Source organism: Lepidothrix coronata, unplaced genomic scaffold, assembly GCF_001604755.1.
Source record: "Lepidothrix coronata isolate B3197 unplaced genomic scaffold, Lepidothrix_coronata-1.0 Scaffold1, whole genome shotgun sequence".
NCBI classification, from domain to species: Eukaryota; Metazoa; Chordata; class Aves; order Passeriformes; family Pipridae; genus Lepidothrix; species Lepidothrix coronata.
In genome coordinates, this window is record NW_016690181.1 from 9,846,314 (window position 1) to 9,868,624 (window position 22,311).

At 45.1% G+C, this 22,311-nt stretch overlaps 1 protein-coding gene across 3 annotated transcripts in view; it reads left to right on the top strand.

Moving 5' to 3' along the window:
- Nucleotides 1-22,311, top strand: part of LOC108494432 (USP6 N-terminal-like protein) — a 77,301-nt gene that overhangs the window by 35,823 nt on the left and 19,167 nt on the right. For all 3 annotated transcript variants that reach the window (XM_017809017.1, XM_017809008.1, XM_017809024.1), the window contains 5 exons: nt 9,705-9,996; nt 14,953-15,026; nt 15,544-15,629; nt 16,342-16,381; nt 17,089-17,169. In XM_017809017.1, the coding sequence (XP_017664506.1) occupies nt 14,961-15,026; nt 15,544-15,629; nt 16,342-16,381; nt 17,089-17,169 (273 nt within the window). In that variant the 5' untranslated portion in view covers nt 9,705-9,996; nt 14,953-14,960. The remainder of the gene's footprint in view (nt 1-9,704; nt 9,997-14,952; nt 15,027-15,543; nt 15,630-16,341; nt 16,382-17,088; nt 17,170-22,311) is intronic.

The window sequence follows — 22,311 nt, forward strand, 5'->3', positions numbered from 1 at the left end:
GATGTTTTCTCCTTCCCATGTTCACCACCTCGATACTCTGAAGTATTAAAAAATAAAAATAAATCCGTATTGCACAAATACTCTGCAGCTTGGTATGGGGGGCCAAAATACTTTGTTCTCTTTAGCAAGTTATTTTGCGAAGTTAGGTGGTGCTAGAAGAAAATACAGATCTGTAGGTGCCAGTTTCTGACAGTATCTTTCCTTTAGGTAGTACAGAAAAGTGGGATCTTTGAGGGATCAAACAAGGTCTTTTCCTGAAGTTTCTTGCTGTGTTCCCTGGCAAAAAAATCCAGTGTTCAAAATATAACCTTAATTAAAAAACAAACAAATATGTTTTTACCATTGGGAAGTGACATCTGATAATGTTTTCTCTAAAGAAGGGGTGTGGCGATTGGGTATTTTTAGCTGCAGCTATTCTCAAGTTGTTTTGTGACCTTCTGCTAATAATACATTTCTTTAACACTTTCTTTAGAATTTTTGTAGTTCCAGAAGATTTTTCAGACAAAGATGGGGGGGAGGAGAAGAAGGAGGAGCAGCCCACAGGCAGTAGAACTATTGAAATCTGTTTTCTGTTGGATTTTGGTACCTAAAAGGGTGCAACGTTAGAGTTGGGTGCATCTCGTGAGGGACCTTTCCCAGGTGAGAGGGGTGGCTTATGCTTCAGCTTTTCCTCTGTCCTGTGAGCAACTGGGAAATTGCCACTGCCTGCTTCTTAAAAGCAGTTGAAAACGAGATCAAAAAAGTGAATTGGGACAAGTTTTTATAGTTGAAAGAGGAAAGCCTGAACAGAGGAGTGATGTGCTAATGGAGAGGCTGTAGTCCAGGAATCCCATGGGAAGGCAGGTGTAAGGAATGGCAGTTTAAATTTCAGATCTTTGTGGTTTGGGCTGTGGCTGACTGTCTGGAGGCTCTTAGGATTTACCTGCAGATGTTGTCTCTGAGATAAGAGAGCCAATAAATTCCTGTGTGAAACCTGAAAGTCCACAGTCTGATGGGCTTCTCCTCACCTGTTGTTGATAGACTGAAAAGCCAGCACAGATCCTGAGAGTAAAGAAGCTGGTCCTGGGCTTTTGTGAACATCAAAGAGGCCATGAAAAAGCTTCTCAAAGAGAAGTGTTATGAAAAGCAGGAGAGTCTTTTCAGTTTGGGTTGCTGATGCTGTCTGTCTCTTGGTGATCTGGCTTTCCAAAGTGAACAGTATAGTTAGGTGTTTCCCCAAGCTTGCCTCTGATGGCACTGTGGGAGGAAAGCAATTAAGCTGAATGTAAACAATAAGGACACACGACGTGAGGGCAAGAGAGCAGGAGTAAGATAGGCAAGAGGTGTCAGTGCTGCGTCTGTGGTGCACTGCTCCATCACAGTGGGCATCAGGGAAGTTGAACCTGGTGATGGGGCTGGAGAGGTGTTTGGCTTAGGCTGAACCTGAGGAAGGGACAAGGAAGTTGTTTTAAGTTGTTGTTTACTTGTTTCTGTATATTTTATTTTTCAGAACCCAGATCAGTTATCAGTGGTTTCTGCTAACTGTCAATAAATGAGATGAAATTAAGGAAACATCCCCTGAGCTGAGGCTGTTTTGCTTTCCAGCAAATCCTTTCATGCTGCGGTGCCTTTTTAATGACCACAGGCACTGTGACGGACCAGCCTGCTGAAGGTGTTGACACTGCATGTGGTCACTGGTCCAGCCTTGAGACAGAAAAAAAAAAAAAGGGTTGCTGCTCTGCAAAAAAATGAGCCCACATCCTGCAGCTGCTGGCTGGGGACAGTGGCTTTGGGGGTGTTTGCAAGCCTCACACTGCTCTGGGGCTGGGCAGGACTTGCCCCAGTAAAGGGGATTTTGCTTGAAAGGGGTTATGGATCATTCAACATTAGAAACTTGCCAAAGTGGCCTTATTGCTTCCCCCCTTCTCTCCTCCCCTTATTTTTGGACCAAGACATTACTTATTTATTTTGAAGCTCATATTTTAGAACTGTCTTCAGGAGAGCCTTGTGCCAAAGTGATGGCCAGAGTTAAGACCTGACCTTTCTGAATGAGACCTCCTGGGAGCTTTCATCAGGAAAGAGTGCAGGGCTGGTGCTGAGCTCCTGCAGGAGCCTGTTGTCTGTGAGACCACATTTTCCCATTTGGGAAAATTACCACATTTTGGGGTATAAAATGGTTATCTGGGTATTGCTTTCATTGCAGAGAATCCCTGCATGTATAAGAAAGCTGTTTGGGCTTAGCAATGACTGTCATGGGCAGATTTCAGTCAGGAGTCTGCAAGGTATCAGCTTGGGGTACCGTAGTTGAACGTTTCATATCTTGAATAATACTTAAACTTTTGGTGCCCTTCTTAGGTTTAGGACCTGACACTTGTTTCTCTGGCTGCTTAAAAAAAGATTAAATTAAAAATAAAAAGTGACTAAGTGTTGCTTTTTTGGGAACTGTGAACTTGGTAGCCTGTTTTCATGTGACACCTGTGTTTAATTCTTTATCATCGCTCATTAGCAGAAATGCCATGGGCTTAGTGCCTGGTGAGAGAGTGTTTCTTTTGGTTGCTGAGTAAAGGAGCAACATCAGCAAGAGTGGAAGCTTCATTTGGGTGATTTGGGGGTGAAACATGGTGATAAGAGATCTGGCAGGAAGGAAATGCAGTGTGTGGTGAGAAGGGCAGATTCTCAGAGTATCATACTTGGAGTGTAATACAGCAGATACTCAGAGTGGACAGAGTATCTTCTGGAGATGGTTTGCAGCTGAAAACACAGGCAGCCACTTGAAGCCAGGTCAGTGGTGCAGAACTGACCGGGTCTCTTAAAGCCATGCTGCTGGAACGTCGTCTCCTTCACAGGACCTGTAAGGTGATGGAGTGTGCAGTCCCCAGCAGGGTTGGGAAGGGGAGGACCAGGCTGTGCCTGGGTCCAGGCTGATTTCCTGGGTGGGCTCTGAAGGGCCTCTGTCTCAAATCACCCCCTGCTGCTTATTGTTGGGAGTGAGCCTGTTACTCTGCTGAAAACCCTTCCAAAACAGGGAGGGCAGAAACAATCTGGGAAAGCAAATATTTTCTGATAATGGTGAGCAACAGTACAAGCTTTTGTTTGTAGTCAATGGAAGGAAGTGGGAGAAACATGTAATAGCTCTAGGGCAGCACAGGCTTTACTGCTGCGAAAGAGATTTAGTGCATATACTCATCTAGCGGGTCCTAGGAGAGGAGATATCCATAACGAGAGGCTGCTTGGAATGGGTGGGAGAGGCACAGCTTTTGTTTTGCTGCAGCTGTGCACCTGTGTGAAGCAGATGCTAAAGGAAGGTCTGTGACCAGTGAGCCAAGATGGGAATCCAAGTCCAGGCATACGTGGCAAATGGAAACTGGGTAGTTGAACTCCTTGGTTTGTACTCAGGACAAAACTTAAGCAACTGTGCTTTAAATTCAAGGGAGAACTCACAGAGGCCTTTCTCTACTCACTGACAGTGATGATAAAGAGTGAACCAGCTCTTATCTCTGTTCTCTGGAAAGATTCTTCCTGTGGAAAGACTCGAGGTTGTGTAAAAAACAATGCAAAAAGCTCCCCTGCAATTGCTATTCAATTTTGAAGTTTTATCTGAAGTCCTGCAGGCATGTTCTAACTCAAGCAGGGATCTTACTCTTTGTGTTGGACCCATTCTTTATGTCAGGAAAAAAAGTGCCTTTCCTATCAAAAGGCACTCCACTGCCCTCAGATGCTTATTTATTGGCAACTTCCCTTTTCCAAGATTTTTTGCACAGTGCAGAGTTCAGCTATCATTTAGTAGGATGCATTCAGCTCTCCCAGGTTTTGATTTTTGAATAGGAAGATTCATTTCCCAAGTTGCTGAGGAAATGATCATTCTGCTTGAAAATGCCTTTTGTAGCAGTTAACTGAAATTTTTTATTTATAAGTGAACTGTTTTAAGTGAACTGTCTTGTTGCTTTGTTGGGTGAACATTAAAACATTTTTAAGGCAAATGTATCATTCCAGTTCAGAATAGTTTTGGGGTTTTTTTTCTTTAGCTGAGCATGTCTTCAGCTAAGACTGCATCTTGAAATGTAGGTGACACTTGAGTTGTGTTTGGTTATTTCCTGGGGAGAACATAATTTCCTGCTGCTTTTCTGGACAGCCTTACATGGCTCTCCATCGTACCAAATGCTTGTCTTTATATCACTGTCACAAGTTCTCATGTACTTAAACTTCTCCCTCTGCTTTTTATCTTGTCCAAGAAGAGATTTTTTAACTTTTTCCTGTAACTTTCCCAAAGCAAGCTCCAGCTTTCACTGGAGAAACCCTTCTCAATCATGTCCATTAATAGACTTGAGCCTGCTGTGGTTCCCTTTGACTTGCTTTTATCCCACTTCCATTGCAGTCCATTGTGCAGATCAGAAATGCTGAGGACATGCAAAACAGTAAATGTAGGTAATAGATCCACTGCGGTTCTGAGCATGGGTTTTTCTGGAGTTCCTTGTTTTGCTTCCACAAGCATGTTTGATTAAAGGTGCTGCTGAATGCCTCTGAAAAATCTAGAAGTACAAATATGGCATCTAGTTTGATGTCTGCTCATGTCACCTGGCTCTCTTGGTTGTACATCCCCTTGGGTCCTGGGCTTCACGGTGGCAGGCACCTGCAGATTCAGGTTCACACTGGACCTGCTTGGGGCTCTCCATGCACCACATGGAGCTGGATTCCAAACAGGGGGCTGGCTCAGGCCATTCGTTTTGCTGCTCTTTCACCTCTGAGTCCTTTATGGTGTTAAATAAGGATTGAGCCAGATAATGTGCTCAGGGTAGTGTTCTCCCCTCATAAACAAAGCTGTAATCATGCCTCCCCATGATGATCACAACATCACAGGTGGTTTCCAAGCCAGGGGTGAGGAGGACACTGAGTTGGCAAACCTGAATTTGTGGTTCACACTGATTTGTGGTGTCCTAGGGATGCTAGTGGTATACACTATTACGTAGTGGTACGTGCCACAAAGTGTGGCAGTGTTCTGCCATCTCCCTGATGGAGGTGTGCATTCTGGGGGCTTGACCTCGCTGCTGAGGGTTGGGGGAAAGCACTGCCATTGTGGTAAAGCCTGTGAGATGGCAGTGTGGTGATGTCAGCAATCCTTGCCAAGCCTGCAGAGTGGTGTTTAGCTAATTAGGAAATTTCTCAAGTGCTGAAGGTATGTTTGCAAGCAAAAAAGTGGTGTTGGGGTCTTTGGGGTGAACGTGGGGCTGGTGGAGGAGGAGATAAGACTCATTTTATCCCCCAAGCTCACATGCAGGGGCACCAGCTGTTTACATCCCTGCGTGGGGGACATGCAAGGCATTGCTCTGGGACCGGGCACTCCCAGCTGCAGTCACAGAGAGATGTGTGCCACGCTTGCATGGGGTTGTGGTTGGCTGGGGGTGGGTCAGGCCACAGTTTCAGGAGCACTGGTTTGGCTGTGCTGATGATAGGGAGCTGATGCTGCTTCGCCCTTGTCACACTGCCTGGCATGGCACCTCACCAGCTGCCTGCTACCAGCGTTAGGGCTTTGCTGGGGACTGGGAAGTTTGCATCTTCTTCCACACTTAACTCTTACCAGTATCCAACACCAACCTGCCCAGCTGTGTTTTCACCAATCCCCTGAGCATCAATTCGTTGAACTGATAACTTCAATACAGAAGCTGTTGCTGCAGTAATATGGCTTACTCCAAAACATCGGTACCATTTAATTTTCCCTGGCTGGGAAATTGCTTGTCTATCTTTCAACCTCAGTGGCAGGTCTAGTTTTACACTGACCACAGTAAAGTGGTAACAGCCAAACACACTGTGAATTGTAAAATGTATTTTGGAGCCCTGACCAAATGACACAGGTGTTGATTTCAACATTATTAAAAGAACCCAAGAATCTTTGAGTTATTTTTATATTGACTTGTAAGCTGGCAAGCTGCTTTTAACAGGGTGTCCTACCTGACCGTTACATAAGCTAAAATATTACCTGTGCCTTAAGTCTTCACTTCAGTTGGATTTTATGAACATGTTTTCCACTAAGAGAAGAGGGGAGGACTTCTTATGTGAAAAATTTCCTCAAAGGCAAGACAACCATTATGAGAAGAGAGAACTGGTAACAAAAGATGTGGAGGAGGCTGAGGAACTCAAAAATTCCTTTGCCTTGGTCTTCACTGGCAGTCGGGCTTCCCACATCTCTCAAGTCCCTGAACCTCCAAGGGGAGATTGGGGGAGGGAAGTCCCTCATACTGTAAGCAAAGAGCAGGTTTGAGACCACCTGATGAAAGTGATTAGACACGAGTCTGTGGGGCCTGATGAGATGCATCTCAGGATCCATAAGGAACCGGCTGATGTGATTGGCAGGCCACTGTCCATCACATTTGAAAAGTCACGGTGGTCAGGCAAAGTCCATGGTGACTGGAAAAAAGGGAAACATCACTGCTATTTTTAAGAAGGGTAGAAAGGAGCACCCTGGGAACTACAGACCAATGAGCCTCACCTCTGTGGCTGAAAAGATCATGGAACAGATCCTCATGGAAGCAATGTTAAGGCACTTGCAAGACAAGAAGGTGATCCAAGACTGCCAGCGTGTAGTTCAAGGCTGTAAAAAAGTTTTGGGAGACATTTTCTCAGTCCTTTCTGGTGTCGGATCAAATACTTCTTATTTCTCTGAAGTTTTCTATTGTTGGATATGCTTGCATGGGGCTTTGGTAGAAAAGAAGTTAACAAAAGTTCGCCCATTAGCATCCAGAGATGCTGTTGGAAAGTAATGCAAGTCCAGGGAACTGCCAGCGAAATGATCAGGGAGTGTCCTCTGCAGAGGCTGCCAAATACAAATAATTTACTGCAAGGGTTCTGTATTTGGAGGCAGTGTGAGCTGATTAAACTCGTTAAAATGATTGAAGGAATGAGGGTGGTACTCAGAGAATGTAATTTAAAACATATTTTCCTAGGGGCTGGGCATTAGTCTGGGTCAGCCTAATGGCTGAAGCTACCTCCCCTCCTAAAAATGGGGTGCAACCAGGGGCTCTGGCAAGCAGTGCAAGACTGACATGGTCAGCATAGGAGCATACATCTCACTTTAACTCAGCTTAGATATCTGTAAGTCATTCCCCTTAATAGTTATTTTGGACAAGTTTTTCATGGACGAGCTGCATCTTGTTCGTAGATTTTTAACTTCCTACTCCTTTATTTCATCGGATGTCCCAGTGACTTTATATAATGGTACATTTGTTATTTGTATGTGTTTTAAAAAAGGTGCTGCCTGTCTGTGCCAAAGAGAGCACAGGTTGCCGGCAGCATGATAGCTTATGTTTGCATCCTTGTTCTTTGGGTTTTGGCTAGGGACCATCGTTAGCTCCACTGTACCCAGGGTGACATCTTGGGTATCAGCCAGGACACGTGTCCTCACCCTGCTCCTTTGGGCACGTGTTAGGTTTGGGTGGCCTCTAGCTGACAGTGCCTGCCAAGCTAAAACCAGGAAAAGTTTTAAATAGCAAAAGAAGATGCAAAAGGAGCCTTTAGCTTACCCAAAATTGCCAAGTATAGCTGGAGGCAAGGATGACAGTGGGGATGGTAAAAAGGAAAAGTATTATGTCCCTTGGTGTTGCTACATTTACCAAAAGGAATAAAATGCAGTATTTTAAGAGGAATGCATGTCCAATGGAGAATGACCATCATTGTAGCATCCTTTAGTTTATAGTTAAAGAGAAGTAAACTGCTCTTACAGTCTTAAGCAAACAGAAGAAGCCAGCTCCTAAGCACTGTGTTTATATAGTTCCTTTCCAGGTCAGTGCATCACCCGAAAAAAGAGGGTTTTTTTTTGTTTTCCCTCTGGCTTTTTTTTGGCCTTTTTATAGCCACTGGAATGGAAGAAGGAGGGAGTGCAGAGAGAAAATTAATCTTCAATTCCCAAAGCAGCATGTGGACTTTTGCATTCTTCAGTTTACTTCTTTTTTTAAAATGAAAAATTATTTAAATAATGATGCTTTAAAAAAATAATTCATGCATCTTGGGGTTTTTGTGCGGTCTTCCGTTTGGCTTTTTTTTGCTGTTGTTGTATGTAGAAGATGAGTTCATGTTAAAAAGAGCTTAAAAAGTGTTTGGATGCTCTTTTATTCCCTGTGAGGTCTAAAAATAGAAGCTGACAAAGAATTGCTTATAGACTCACTGCTCTGCTCGGAGGGTTTAGCTTACGTCTAAAGCTGCATGTTCTGACATTGCAATAGCTGAGCTGTGCAGAAGCACTAAGGCTGGGCTTACTGAGCGTAAGCAGGGAGGAGAGCAAATCCCTGTATTAGCCCTCTTGCTTCTCTCCTCCCATCTCCATCCTTGGGTGGAAGATCTTAACCTGACTGCCAAGGCACAGCACCAAAAATGTGTGTGAAAATGAGAGTGAGACGTAAGTACTGGGAGCACAGGAAGAAGGATGGTGGGGAGAGGGTTCAGATTTTATTTACTGTCAATGCTACCATCATGCTGGTTGTGATGAGTGGATGGGATGGCATGTAATTGCAATCTTACATGGTTTTAGTCATTTCTATAAGTAGAAGACTGGGCCAATGTATTTGGTTTTCTTGATACTGCCATAGTCTAGTGGCAAAGTATTATTATCTTGTGACCACAGCTTACCATTGTACTGTAAAAACTTGGTGCAGATTGGGAGAACAGAGGGAAATGTGTGTAATCTGCATTATAATGCATTTAAGCCACATTATAACCTACTCAGTGATCACTTACGTAAAATGTAATCTGTGTTATGGGTTGTTTGTTTTTAAAGGTAGCCACCTCTAGATAGAAAGAGTGCAAGGTCTTCTGCATCTGGGGTCTCCAAGTTGTTGTATCTGGGTGCTGGAGGGGTGACAGCAGGGAAATTCAGCACAGGACCGCCCAGGAATGTGGGGATAGCTCCATTCACAGGTGCTTGTGTGGGGATTTGGAGGAGAGATGGCATTGTTGAAGTGGCTGCTCATGACAGTGAGCTGTGCTTCCTCTCCCAGTGCTTGCTGGTTGCAAACAGAGCATTGTGCTTTGGGGTGATGTCTGGAGTTCTCACTTGTGAAACCAGTACTTTGCTTCTCTGAATTGCTGAAAGTGAGAACTAAAACCTTGGAGTTTTTTATAAACAATAGCTGTATGTTGGGCTCTGGTGTCCTTTGAACTGTTAGCTGTTTGGATGTATCAGGTAGGAGCTGCAAGGGCTGGTAAGTGGCTCAGGTGGCACGGCCAGTGCCAACTCTTCTGCCATGCGAGTCAGTGATGTTGTATTGATGGTCTTAACCTGACCGAAGTCCACAGGAATGACCTGGACCCTCCACTGCAGCCCTTCTTGGTGGCAACATGCTCTTAGATCAGCTGAAGCTGGGTGTAATACTGTGCCTTTGACTTAGGCTGGGGGCATATTCTGCTTGCTGAGTTGCCAGTACAACATGCCTGCTGGTACAAAGGTGTGCTGGATTCTCAGACCTGCAGGGGAAGCCCCTCTATCCCTTGGCACTCAGCCAGGCCAGAAAATGGCCAGGAAAACCACACCAGGGGTTTTTTTTGCAATGCGGATGAACGTAGTTTACCTTCTGCCATTGGGTCCCCTGTTGTTACAGGCTGTTCCCTCCCCACCAGGCTCTTTCTGCCTGCTCCAGTGGGACCTGCCTTTTCCTCCATGTGGAAAGACCCCTGTTCTGGTAAAGGATCGAGCCTTCATCATGCCTGTAAAGCTTACTAACTTCTTATTTCCTTTGCAGTGAGCCTGGGGGACAAGAGAGCACGCGTGTGGATTGCCTCCTGCCTTGCCTTTTCTCCCAGCCACCTACAGTGAGCTCTCACATGCCAGAGAAGCGGAGGGTGGAGGAGAGCCACTGCACAGAGCTGGGACAGCACAAGTGAGCTGAAGGGCATTTGACCAGTGCGCTGTGGCTGCTGGGGGTCCTCACCACCCCACAACAGGGACAGCTGGCTCCTGCCAGGTAGATGCCCGCAGGGGAGTGGACAACTCCAGCTGAGCTGATGCATCTCGGCACCTGATACAACGCTCAGGTAAGGGAGCTTGGAGCTGGGCTGTATTTTCATCCTGTCTTCTCTGAACTAACAAGCTGGCTCTGGAGCAGATGAGAATCGCCCTGAGAGCCATTGTGTGCTGTGGGTACACATGCTAATAAATCAGCAGGATCTCATCTGCAGTGATGCTGAATCCCCTGATTTGTTGGGATATTGCTGATGGCATCAAAGTGAGTTGCAGTTCTCCCTTGGGTGTTCCCAGTACCTCTGCTGTAGGAGGTGACTGTGTTTTTAACCAGCACAGCATCCTGTGCAGTTTCAGATACAATGCGAGTTTACTAGGACAGGAGCTCATTTGAATTTTCTGTAACACATCTGTGATTCATCTAAAGTGATCTATGTGCAGTCATTTTCAAAGACCCCAAGACAGTTAAAACGTAAACCTCCCTGCAATTCAGCTAGTGCTCCTTATGCTCTTCAAACAAACAAAAAAGCTTGCTTGTGTGCTCTTGGATTGTAGTCAAGGAAATAAACATGCAAACAGGATGTCCTGTATCTTGGTTCATCCTGCTTGATAGTAATTTCATTCCTGAAGTCATAATTCACTTTGTGAGTGCAGGTCTTGATTTCCGTTCCAGTAGCAGGGTTCTAGCGTGTGCCAGGTTTGGACTAAGGTTGGTGATGCACAGACCAGTGATATGTTGTTTTGAAGCCAGTGCCTGGCCAGGATGTTTGCAGTCTGGGTTTGTTAGTGAAAGAGGGGCTGCAGATGGGGATCAGCAGACATGCTCGATGTAAGCACATTGAGTGTGTTGTCCATTTTGGAATAGAAATGGGGTTTCTAGTAAAAAAAATACTGCAGCAGCAGCAGCAACACTGCAACACTGGAGGTGGAGATGCTGGTCAATCTTGTACCAAGACCTCAGGAGCAGCTTGACTTTCACGTGGGGGCTGGTTCTCACGAAGCAGAAGCTCTACCTGCAGTCAGGAGCCTGTGGCCGTCACTTCCCCCTCATCTCGTCACCTCTGGGGCACAGGGCACACAGCCGTGCATGCCAGCGCCTGTCTGCAACAGCCCACAGCCCCTCCTGGATGTCTTGGGAAGCTCTAGGGTTTCCTTGGGCCGTGGTGATGCAGTTGAAGCAGTCCAAAAGCCGTGCTCATTTTGGCTGTGCTTGGTAGGTACGTGCAGTGGTGTAACCCCACAGCTTTGCTTCTGAAAGGCTTTAAGCATGTGGGAGAAGAGCCTCTGGTGACAGCCCCCCTTGGCTTGCAGCTGCTGACTGTGCCCAGTAAATTTTACCAGGCAACCAGGATGGGCAGTTTGCTCCAAGCCATGAGTCTGTGTGGTTTGAAGGGTGTCGAGGTGCATTTCATGCACTTAAAAAAACCACGATAGGGATTTTTAGCCCCTTGTACTGCTTTGCATGCCTAGGTTTATTCCATGACGTGCAAGTGCACGAGTCACCTTACAACTAATACTGGCTTTAGAAGTGAAAGCAGTGCTTTGCTGGGAAGTGTTGCAGACTGCAGTTGTGTCACGAGAGAGTCTCACCTCTTAGCAGATGTTGTATAAGCATTTTCATTTGCATAGATGCATAAGCCTTTCCTTTAAAACTATTCTCTAAAGGAAAAATTGTAGGCTTATAACGTAGATGGCTAAAGACATCTATGCTGTCTTAAATGCTGTGTTAAAATGTTCTTTTAAAATAGAACATGAAACAGGAACAGCGACTTGTTGAGTTTCAGCAGTGGTGGATGTGGTTGTAGTAAGTATATACCTTTTCTACTTTATTCCACAGCAGTAGTTTCAGTCTGATAGAGGCCGGAATGATGGTGAAGTACAGTGTGTCAAAATGTGCTTTTTTTTTCTTCTCCTAGCAGCACCCTCTATTTAAAGTTAAATGGGCACATTCAGAATGTGAACACACGTTCACCTAAAACCATTTCTCCTTTTTCAATGATCTCCTGCCAGAAAACCAAGAGATAGTCTTAATCTTAAATAGCTTGAGTAAATGCTGTTTTACAATACAAAAAATTCAAAAATTGGATTCCAGAATATCCTCAAATCCAGCCCAAGATTGAGAACACGTTGCTATGCTATGCTTCCTAAAAAGAGATTTTACTGATATTTTCATTTCCAAAAGCCCTTCTGCCAAGTGACACTTGATGCAAGTACTGGCAGGGCAATTGTTAATGGATTTATAAGCATGAGAGATAGAGTCATGACTGGGGGTAGCAGGGGACATGTGTGTGTGTCCTGAGCTGTGTCACAGAGAGCACTGTTGCTGGGCCATGGGAAAAGTTTGGTTCTTCATCTGGGCAACGAGCAGGGTTGCAGCAATGGCCTGGGTGACTGCTGGGCAGAGGTTCCCATGCTCCTAGCCAGGCTGGTCCCACTGGGTACCACCTCATGTGAGGCAACGGGAGCTCAGCAGATTTGACTGGAAAAATATGTGGAAGGTTATAACAGTAAATCTGCTTTGTGGAGAACATACACCAAGTCTTGGATTTTTGATGCAGACACCTTCTTCCCACTGCCAATATTTGAGATCCCAGCTGGTGAATTAATTTCAGGAAAGTTTTTTTCATCCAAAAATTTGGTATTTTGTTTCAGGTTTACCGATGGCTAGATAGTGTTCAATGCAGGTAGGTAGTAATATGCATTTTCATTAAACATCTTTAGGCTTACTCTTGCTGAGATTAATTTTTACTTCCTTAAATTGTAAACTGGAAGCTGCAAGTTTTAGTGTGAGATGACAGATTGTGGGTGTTTTCAATTTGTCCTTTTTAAAAGGAACTACTTGATAACTTTGTTTCCCAGTTGAATTTAAGTGTGCATGGCTTGGAGCTTTCTGTTGCTGATGTCCCAGTAAATTTATGTAATACCATTGTCGCATTGTTCACGTTTTCTTACCATTCCTGTTCATAGCAGCTTCATCTTGTGTGTTTGTTGTGGAAAAAAAATCTGTTTGCTAGGAAAATACCATACTGGTGGGAGAAAATTGGATGTCAGGCTTGAGAAAATAATTTGAGTGGTATTACAAAAAAAAAAAAGTATGCAGTCATATATAGGTATATGGAGAAGCATGGCAGGTACAGCCTGTTTCTTTTTGTAGGAAGCCTGTTTATATCAAGGAAAAAAATGACGTGTTTCCTCAAATGCTTCAGAAAACAAAATGTCTCAGTAGTTTCCATGTACACAAGGTGTCATTTTCCTCAAGCAAATGCTATATAACTTCATGGCGTCAAACTACTCTGGAGTTTGAGTATGTGCAGAATGAAATAAAAAAAAAATCCATATTCAATATAGGCTATTGCAGAGCTAAGCTATATTCTGTTCCCTCTCTAGAGTACTTTGAAAATCACCTAGCTGAGCACAGCACTGTCTCTGTACTCCACAAAGCAGCAGTATTGTGATCAGATGAGGCTGGTGCAGCCACTTGCCATCTCCATCCTTCCCACTGCCATCAACCATTTTCTCTGCTTTCAAGTTTTTTCCTAAATTTGGACTTTTGTACTATTACAGTAGAAAGAGAAAACAAATATGCATACTCCAGGCATGAGATGCAAAACTGGCTCGTTTGCACCAGTCTGGTGTTTCTGGCTGCAGAGAGGCTTTTGCAGAGGTGGATGCCAAAATATATGTGTTCTTGCTGCTCTCCAAGTTGCTCTTCCTTTGGTTATTCTATTACAGAGTGTGGTCATAGATGTTCAGAATAGCTTTCACTTTGTAAACGTCTTGAAAAATTTCCCGTTTAATTTGACGTACAGTTTATTTTTTCCCTGCAGCCTGCAGAATATTTGTATTTTTAGCAGCACATAAAGGACATCATTTGAATTTTGTGGCCCCGTAACAACCAAAAAAACAGTGTCAGAAGTGGGGGAGTGGAATTGCCTTTGAGTTAAACTTCACAGGAGAAGGAGGAAATGCAGATATATCAGATGACACTGTGAGACAGTTACTCAAATCTTGCTACTTTGAAAAATTAAGCTGTGATTAAAATGTATTGAGCAAAGTTCATGCTTGAAGTAAGAACTTGGAAAAATAAAAGAACAAAATATACTTTAATATTTCCATCCTTGCTCTGTTTTGATTGTCAGTAATGGGGAAAGATACACCCATTCCTGTCATGAATTTGAAGAATTTGCTTTTTTCCAGTGTCTGTACGGATTAGTGTCAAGTGGTGCCATGCCTGTGCTGTTGGCTGATAATAGGTTACTAAAGAACTGTCCTGATAGCCCTGATTATATTGCATGTGGTATAATATTTCTATCACACTGCTGGCAACTGCTTCCAAAATGAAGAATGAGGGAAAGATGGATGTCCCAGCCATCTCCATCATGCTTGAAAGATGTGGCAACAAGCAGGTTGCATTAAGGAGTTATTAAGATGAGACAAATAATCTCTTGCAGATGTCTGAAGGTGTGGAGAAGTAAGCTGAGCCTTGGAGAGTGCTGATGCTTTAGCTCATCATATCTCCCCCAGATTTTTTCCCCTCAAGGAATGATCACATCCTTCAGAAGATCCCAAGTGTGACGCCTTTGGCTGCTCTGGCTTATTTTGGTGGCAAGCACCACTGCTGAGATGCAGCTTCAACCAGAAGCTGGGGTAGGCTGTCCAGTGACAAGAATCCTTCTTGTTCCTCCTAAAGGAAGGTCAGGATGGCTCCTGGTATCCATTAGAGAGCTGCAATGGTCCAAAGATTTGGGTAATGTGGCCTGCAGTGGCCTGGCTTTAGCCTCCCCCTTGCTCAGATTCGGTTGTGTCCTCATGCAGGGAGCAGGGAGCTGGCAGTCCTGCTGTGTGCAGGCAAGCCCTGCAAATGCTTTGTATAGCAGCTTTTCAACCTCAGCCTAATTTTAGCTTTGTGATATGGATGGCAACTAAAGTTTTCAGCAAACATGTTTTGTATTAGCGCTTTTCCAGGTATTTCTCATGGTGTCTACACATTTATGTATCTCCTTCCCCCCCCTCCTTTTTTTTTCTTACAGCTTCTGATATGAAGAAGGATATAGAGTCTTTAATAGCCCAGGAAAAAGCAGAGATCGTTGCCAAGTATGAGAAGGTACCAGCCTCGAGTCTCTCCCCAGCGTGCTGGCTAAGGCTGAAACTAGTAGATAGGAATGCTTCAAATAAGAATTGCTTCCCTGCAGACATTGCCCCAATAACCCTCATGCCATCAGGCTTCATGCCAGCTCTCCCTGCATTCTTCTGCCTGCACATCTTTCACTACATCCGTGGAGTTTCTTGAGGATCCCCTGTGTGCTCAGTATAGATCCCGAAAGGTGTTGGGCTTCTAATGCTCAGTGCTCCCTTAACATCAGGACAGCTTGTGCCTGACAGCACCGGTTTCTCTGATGTACAGCCCTTCCCAGCCTGTAGCAGAGGCATGCATGGAATGCTGGATAGGCTGAACTTGCCTTTTTCTCTTGCCTGTGTTGTATTTGTCTCTTTAGCACAGGTTTTGCATTTCTTGCTCTGTGCCTTTCAGCATGCAGGGAGAGAGGGATATGGGCTTTGGGGGTGGGATGAGGTCATTCCTGATGCTGGGACCAGCTCACAAATGTTCTTTCTGTTTTCAGGGCAGACAGGAAGGAGCTCCGATTGACCACTGGGAAGATGCCGATTTCACCCTGTATAAAGTTACAGACCGGTTTGGATTCCTACAGTAAGTCCTCCTGCCCAATCCTGTCTCCTCTGACCTGTGTATGTGTGTGGGCCATCCTTCTGCACCAAGCATGACAGGCCCAGCATCTTTCTTACAAGCTGCTCTATGGGTTGGCTTGATCAATCCCAAATGCAGGAGGAAAGATGAGATGGGCCTCCTTCCTCAACTCTGCATGTTCAAACACTCTGATGCTTTGAATCTGCTCTGAGGCGAGGCTCAGAAGTGGTTTCCTATCACAAGCCTGGCATTAGAAGGTGCAGTCTGGTGCTCCTGCGCCTCCATGAAGGACCACAGTCTGTCACAGAGGGAGAGGCTCTTGTGTTTGCACCTAACAATTCAGGGAGGTATGGGAAGAGACGAGATATCTGATCATCTTTGGTTCCCTTAGGAAATCCCCATCCGAAGCAAGGCACAGATGACTTAGATGCACGCCCTGTGCCTGGAAAGAATGCTTAAAAGAACTATTTTTATTCCAAATCTGAACAAAAGTTATAATAGTAGGCGTTCTGTGTGTAGGAGTGGGTTTTGAAGACATTGCTGTCCAGAAATTCTGCTTCCACACACTTTAAATTGCTAATGATGTGTGTATTGAAGAGGAGCTGTATGCCCAGGATTTCCAGTTATGTCCAGTGCTTGATTACCCCCCAGGAGCTCCTGTTGGGTAGTGGGGTTTCTTGCCCACAAAGTAACCAGTGACCCCTTGCTTTTCCAGTGAGCAGGAGCTGCCAACCCGCACCGCCTTGGAGGAGAAGGTGAGAGCTGCCAGCTCAGTCATCATGGATGTGGCATCCTTATCACACCATCTGGGGAGGGAATGTTTTTTGAGGAAACGAGTGTGCAAATGAGAGCGAAGCAGGCAGCCAGCACCCACTGGTCACTGCTGCTTGCCCAGAGGTGGGAACTCTGCACGATGCCCAGCTGTTGGAGCTTTTATTTTCCTGGGTCAGGCATCTCTTCCTCCATGCCAAACTGAAAAAGCACCTTTTCAAGCAATTTTGGGCTTTTCCCTCTGCTTTGGCACAGTGCTCAGCAGCTGTGGCTTGAAAAGGGGACTGCATGTGCAGGGGAAAGAGGTCATCTCCATCCTCATCTCCCCTGAGATGAAAGCATGTCCTCTGTTAGGATCCTACTAACAAGGACTCAGCAGCATCATGTTTCTGCCAGTCTGATACAGTGATACAGTTTGAGGCTAGCTGAACCTGCAAGTATTGTCAGGGAATAGTCTTCTTGGAAATGCTTTGTCTATGTTAAGCCTGTGTGTCTTGTCATTTTTACCAATGCTACTTTTAATTACCATGGGTTGAAATTACCAGTTTCTGCAAGCAGCAGTGGATTATTCCCATCTCTAATGTGAAGTCTTGCATAGAAGTTTAAATCTAAGAGAACGAAGTTTTGTGTTTTCAGGAGTTATCTTCTGGGGCTTTTTTTTCTTAAATTTGTCTTCTCTTCCCTCCACCAGCAAAAACAGCAGGAAATTGAACGTGTGGACAAGTGGCTTAAGATGCTGAAGAAATGGGGCAAATACAGAAACAGTGACAAGGTAAGGAGGAAAAAGAGCATGTGTCTGGAAGGGCGGGTCTGATGCATCCTTATGATGAGTCAGGCTTTCAAAAAGTTGATAGAGAAACCAGAGATCACTGGAACGGTGCCTAATTCTACTCATTGGTCTTTAATATTTTAAACCTTTCCTTGAAATTGCTGGGTTACCAGTCGAGGGAAAAGTCCTGTTCCGACTTACATGGTTTTAAAAAGGGTTTCCTAAATGCTGCTGACGGGTTTGCACTTCTGCTTCCCTGTGCAAACAGGAGCACAGCAGAGATATTTGTGTGCCCAGCTGGGTCCCTGCCCACTGAGAACAGAGGGCAGTGCACGCCACAGATTGCTTCTGTGTCTCCACCTCCTGGGAATGATGTGGGAGATGTGACTGATACGGTCCAGTTGATGTTCCTTGTAATTCTCCTTGGAGGAAGAATTATTTGTCTAGAGCATCACCTGGATTTCATATTTTGCTCCTAGCTGTGCCTGTGAAAAGCCACTTAGGTGTTAGATTTGTGTCCACCTGTGTGTGAAAATCAAGGATGGAGATAGCCTTCATGTTTAGCAGGAGGAGTGGGGTGTTTATCTGGATTACTTTAGCTCCCACTGAGAGTCCTTGGGAGAAATTTGGGCTTGGTTAATAGGTTTACACAGAGAGAAATGTCTCAGATGAGAATATTTGCATAGCTGTAGGGATAATGTCAAGCAGAGCATCCTCCTTGCCCAGCCATCAGGAGGGATGTCCGGTTCACCCAGCTGTAGTCTCATCCTTTTTTTAAAAAAAAAACAAAACCAAAATCATCTTCATTAGAGCAGGGATAGGGTGTAGATGGGCTTGGGACTTTTAAGTCTTTTTGTTTACTTCAGGGTGGTTCTAATTATTTGGTTCATCGGTGCTGCTCCACAGGCAAAATTAGAGGCTCTCCTATGGCTTGTTTTTTTCCTAATTAGAAGTTAGCACTAATTGTTTAGTGGCCTTGTGGGTAAACCACTGAATTCCAGCAGAGTGCAGGGAATTCCTTTGGGTCCTGGAGGATGTTGGGGGCGAGTAATGATGCACAACTTGGCTTCCCTGAGTCAGCCAGTGGGGACAGACAGAATCTGGCATGAGAGGTGTAGAGCAGTAGTGATCCCCATCTATCTTGGATTTACTTTAATAATTAGTGGGTGTGTTAAGCACACTGTGGCTGATGTCACTCAGGTCTGCTGGATGGCGAAGGCTTGGACCAGCAAGTGGGGTTTGAGGGTCTTTGGGTCAGAAAATCACAGAGCTCTTGTAGTAGAATAAAGGATGTTATTTATAACAGCCTGTAAATGGTCGATGACTCTTAGGCACAGAGATGGCATTGTCTTTATGCTGAGGGACTGGAAATGGCTGTCCCCTCTCCCAGCAGACAGAGAAGCAGTGCTTGGCCCCAAGCAGGGAAGGGAGCAGTCTGGTGACCCCAGAGTAGAAAGGAGCTTTGGTTTCAGTCCTGTCCAGCCTAACACCCTGCTGCCTTGTGCCAAGACAAGTGCAGGGAGGGAGGTCTGTAGCAGCTACACAGACCCTGAGAGGCACAAAAAAGTGCTTTTAAAAAAATAGTAAAATCAGGTTGTACCCTTCACCTAGATGTGCAACCCCATGCTCTCATGTCAGGAGCATGGAAGGTGCTCAGATATTCCTGTTACAGCAGCTGGATGCAGTTCAGCTGTGGCATTTCAAGGACCTTATGCTGGGATCACAGTCATGCCCTTGAGATGGCTACGTTTTCTTTTCTAAGTAAAGTAAATCTGACAAGCCCTTGATCTGATTTTTCTAAAGCAGAGTGGGTTGGTTTTGTTCCCTCTCTGAGCACTCAGGCTGACACATCTGCCTTGCACATTTTCTTCAGGTTTGTCTTTGCCACTTTGCTGACATGATAGAAACCAGAGTGTCACAAGACAGCAGCTCCGTGTTATTTTAACAATGACTAGGATGTCGTCTTTGAAAAATTCCTCGTACTGAAGACAGGAATCTTCCCTTTGATGTTCATTTTGATACACTGTGCTTTTTTAGAAGGAAAAAAAATCTTGTTGCAGGAACCACAGGCAGTTTCACAGAGAAATTGCCCTGACTTTGACTGCATGAATGATGTAGAAACCTGTCTTATTTTCCAGGTTAGGACTTTCTGGACTTCAGGGCCAACCTTTTGAGTTCCAGTTCATATGCTGGAGCTGGCAGACATCTGATCATATTGAGTGCTTGATGAAGAGGGACTTACCAAGCAGGCCACTGTGTTTTGCAGCATCTTTGTACCCGATCAGGGCTTAGGTTGTTGTCTCAATCTCTGTGCTGTGAAATGTCCGCAGGAGGAGGGAGGTTTTGTACCCATCCAGGGTGCTGACTCCAAAGCAGCTACCCATCAATGGGCAAGAAAGCAGCTTTTTCAGACCCCTGGCATGAGCCATTGCCAGAGGGCAGCAGGTTTGGCTTCCTGTTCCCTCACCTGCAGCCAGTGTGCATCCCTGTGTGCTGCTGGTTGCAGTCTGGGTCTTGTGGCTGTCACAGATTATAGGAAATCAGGGTGAAAAAAAGAGGAAGACCTTTTACAGTTCCTAGCCCAGAATGACCTGACCATGCCTAAAATAATTTCTGGCATAACCTGTTTCAGGATGAGAAACAAATAGGATTATCTTAATTAAAGTGATGTCCTGAGGCTCCCTGTCCTCGTTATCACTTCAGATTTGTCTCCATGTCTCTTCTCGACACCTTTTGTAGCGACATTATTTAATTTCAGTAGCAACATCAGCAAAAAGTGACACCAGCACAATTCCTCACATGGGTGGGGTTAGAATGATGCAACAGTGCTTTTTTCTGGCTGCACTTCCACAAGGGAAAGGGCACAAAAATAAAGGAGTTCATGAAAGGACCACACTGTTTTGCAGAGTTAAGCTATGTCAAACTTGCAAAGAAGTGCTAAATTGTGTTACTCGGGGTTCAGCACAGGGAGGGTCGGGTGGTCTTTGTCCTCTTCTCTGCTGGTTTGAACCCAGGTTTAAATCTCAACCTGACTCTGCTTGGGAAGGTTAGGAAGTGGTTGGTGCATGTAAAAATATAACAGTTCAGGCAGCACAGTTTTGCAGAGAAAAAAGGCTCTGCTGTGTGTGCTCCAACAGTGGGATAATTTATTCATCATAGCCCTGAAATAGATGGATTTCAGCCAGAAGTATCGGTCGTAGGGAGAGGATATGACATCTGCATCATTTGCAAGCTGTGTCTTATTGCTGTCCATGTGGGATGGGACCATTAAAAAGGGATGTCTTTGGTCAGAGATGTCTGGTTTTTAGGCAAAGCCTGCCTTTGTGCATGGGGGTAGCCTGGTCTCTGCTAAGGTCATGGGAGTGCAGGGCACTTAATCCAGTGCATGCCAGCAAAGCATTTTAGGATGAATTGGGGATCTGTATGGACTGACACAGACCCCCAGGAGCAAATAGTCTGCTAATGCCAGGGATAGCCAGCAGATGTTTGTCATGTCAGGGTTGGCTGAAGTCAGGTCTCCTGCATGCAAATGCTATGGGAAAGAAAAGGGGTTGCATCTGGGAGCTGCAGGGTGGCTTCGCCTGCCTTTTTTTTTTTTCCATTTTGGAAGAGCAGGTTGCATTTTTCTCTCCTCCAAAGGTAGCCCAGGCAGTAAAGGTAAATGCCTACCCACAGCCCATCAGCTTTAGGATTTAAATTTGCCCCTGCTTTGCTGCTGGAGCCCCTGCAGACCTAGTGGCACCTCATCTGGCATAGATGCATAGGCTCCAGCTGCAGGCACAGCAGCTGAGTTGGGAGTAAGCATTATCTGTATGGAAAAAAAGCCATGTGCAGTGATGTCCCATCTGCCAAGTGTCTTGCACAGCCACATCATCAGTCAGTCATCTTTGTGCAGTCAGCTGGCTTTGTGGTACGAAAAAGAAATCCTCTTCTCTGGGGTGATGGTTGTCGTGGTGGTGGTGAAAATCTTCATAGCTCTTTTCCCCTGGTGCATCCTTGGTAGAGGATGTGAAGAAGTCTTTCCTCTTCAGAAGGATCACTCTTTGAGCTCTAAAGGAATTTAGGAAGGGGGGCTTCCCTGCACTTCAGGGCGTTGGAGATGTATGTGGGTATAGAAAGAGACTTGAAAGGGATATCACCATGCATACTCGAGATTTGGGCATTGCTCCTGCAGTCTCTTCCTGGTGAGCCCATGCACAAGGCTGAGAAGCTAACAGTGACAGACTGCAAAGTGTGAAAGTGAACTGCAATGTGTATATTCTGCTTTAAAAACCAACCCACGTCTCCCAACCCCTTTTTAACTGCAGTGTCTTAACTACTGCAAAAACATGTTCTGTCTTTAAAGGCAGTAACTCCACTCTTCTAGTTAATGACCTGGAGCACTTGGTTGGGTACTTCTCAGAGGAGATTTCTGATGCAGGAAGATGGAGCTCAGGTCTGTACTTCTATAGTCTTCCCCATCCCAATTACCAGAAAGAAAATACATGGGGAAGGGAGAGATAAGGATGGGGTGGTGATGGCCTCTGTGCCACAACCTTTGTATGCTAAAGCCTAGAGAGGGAAGATGATCCTATGACAAAATCTGCAGCAGGTTTTAAACACTGTGGGTTCAGTCCTTGGCTGACATGGCTTTTCTGCACAGTGTCTTGAACTATTGCTTTGACCACCAGCAGCTCCATTTGTGGAGCAAGGTGATGTCCATTCTTCCTGCCCTGCATTGGTCAGTCTGTCAGTCTGCATAGCACGTGATCTGGTTGCTCCCTTCCCATCTATAAGGGCTGAGCAGTCCATAAGAGATCAAAGATTGTGACCTTGAGAGTTGTTTTTGATTCTCGCATGAAACAGGAATTGTCATCACCTGATGCCTTACTTCTGTCACTTCATCCCAGCATAAATGCTGCTTGTAATGGTAACTTCCCTGTTTTCCTTTAAGTTTCACAGTGCAGAAAGTTGCTCATTTTTCCTCTGCGTGACTCACAGCTCTGAGGTTTTATCACTTTCATGTCTGGAGGCGGTGGGAGGAGGAAAGCCCTTGAATAAATAACATGAAGGCATTTCAGTTCAGTGTCATCTCAGCATGTTTTGTAACTTTCCTGTTCCTTCCACACTTGTGCAAAGAAAATCATTAGAGATATTTACTATATG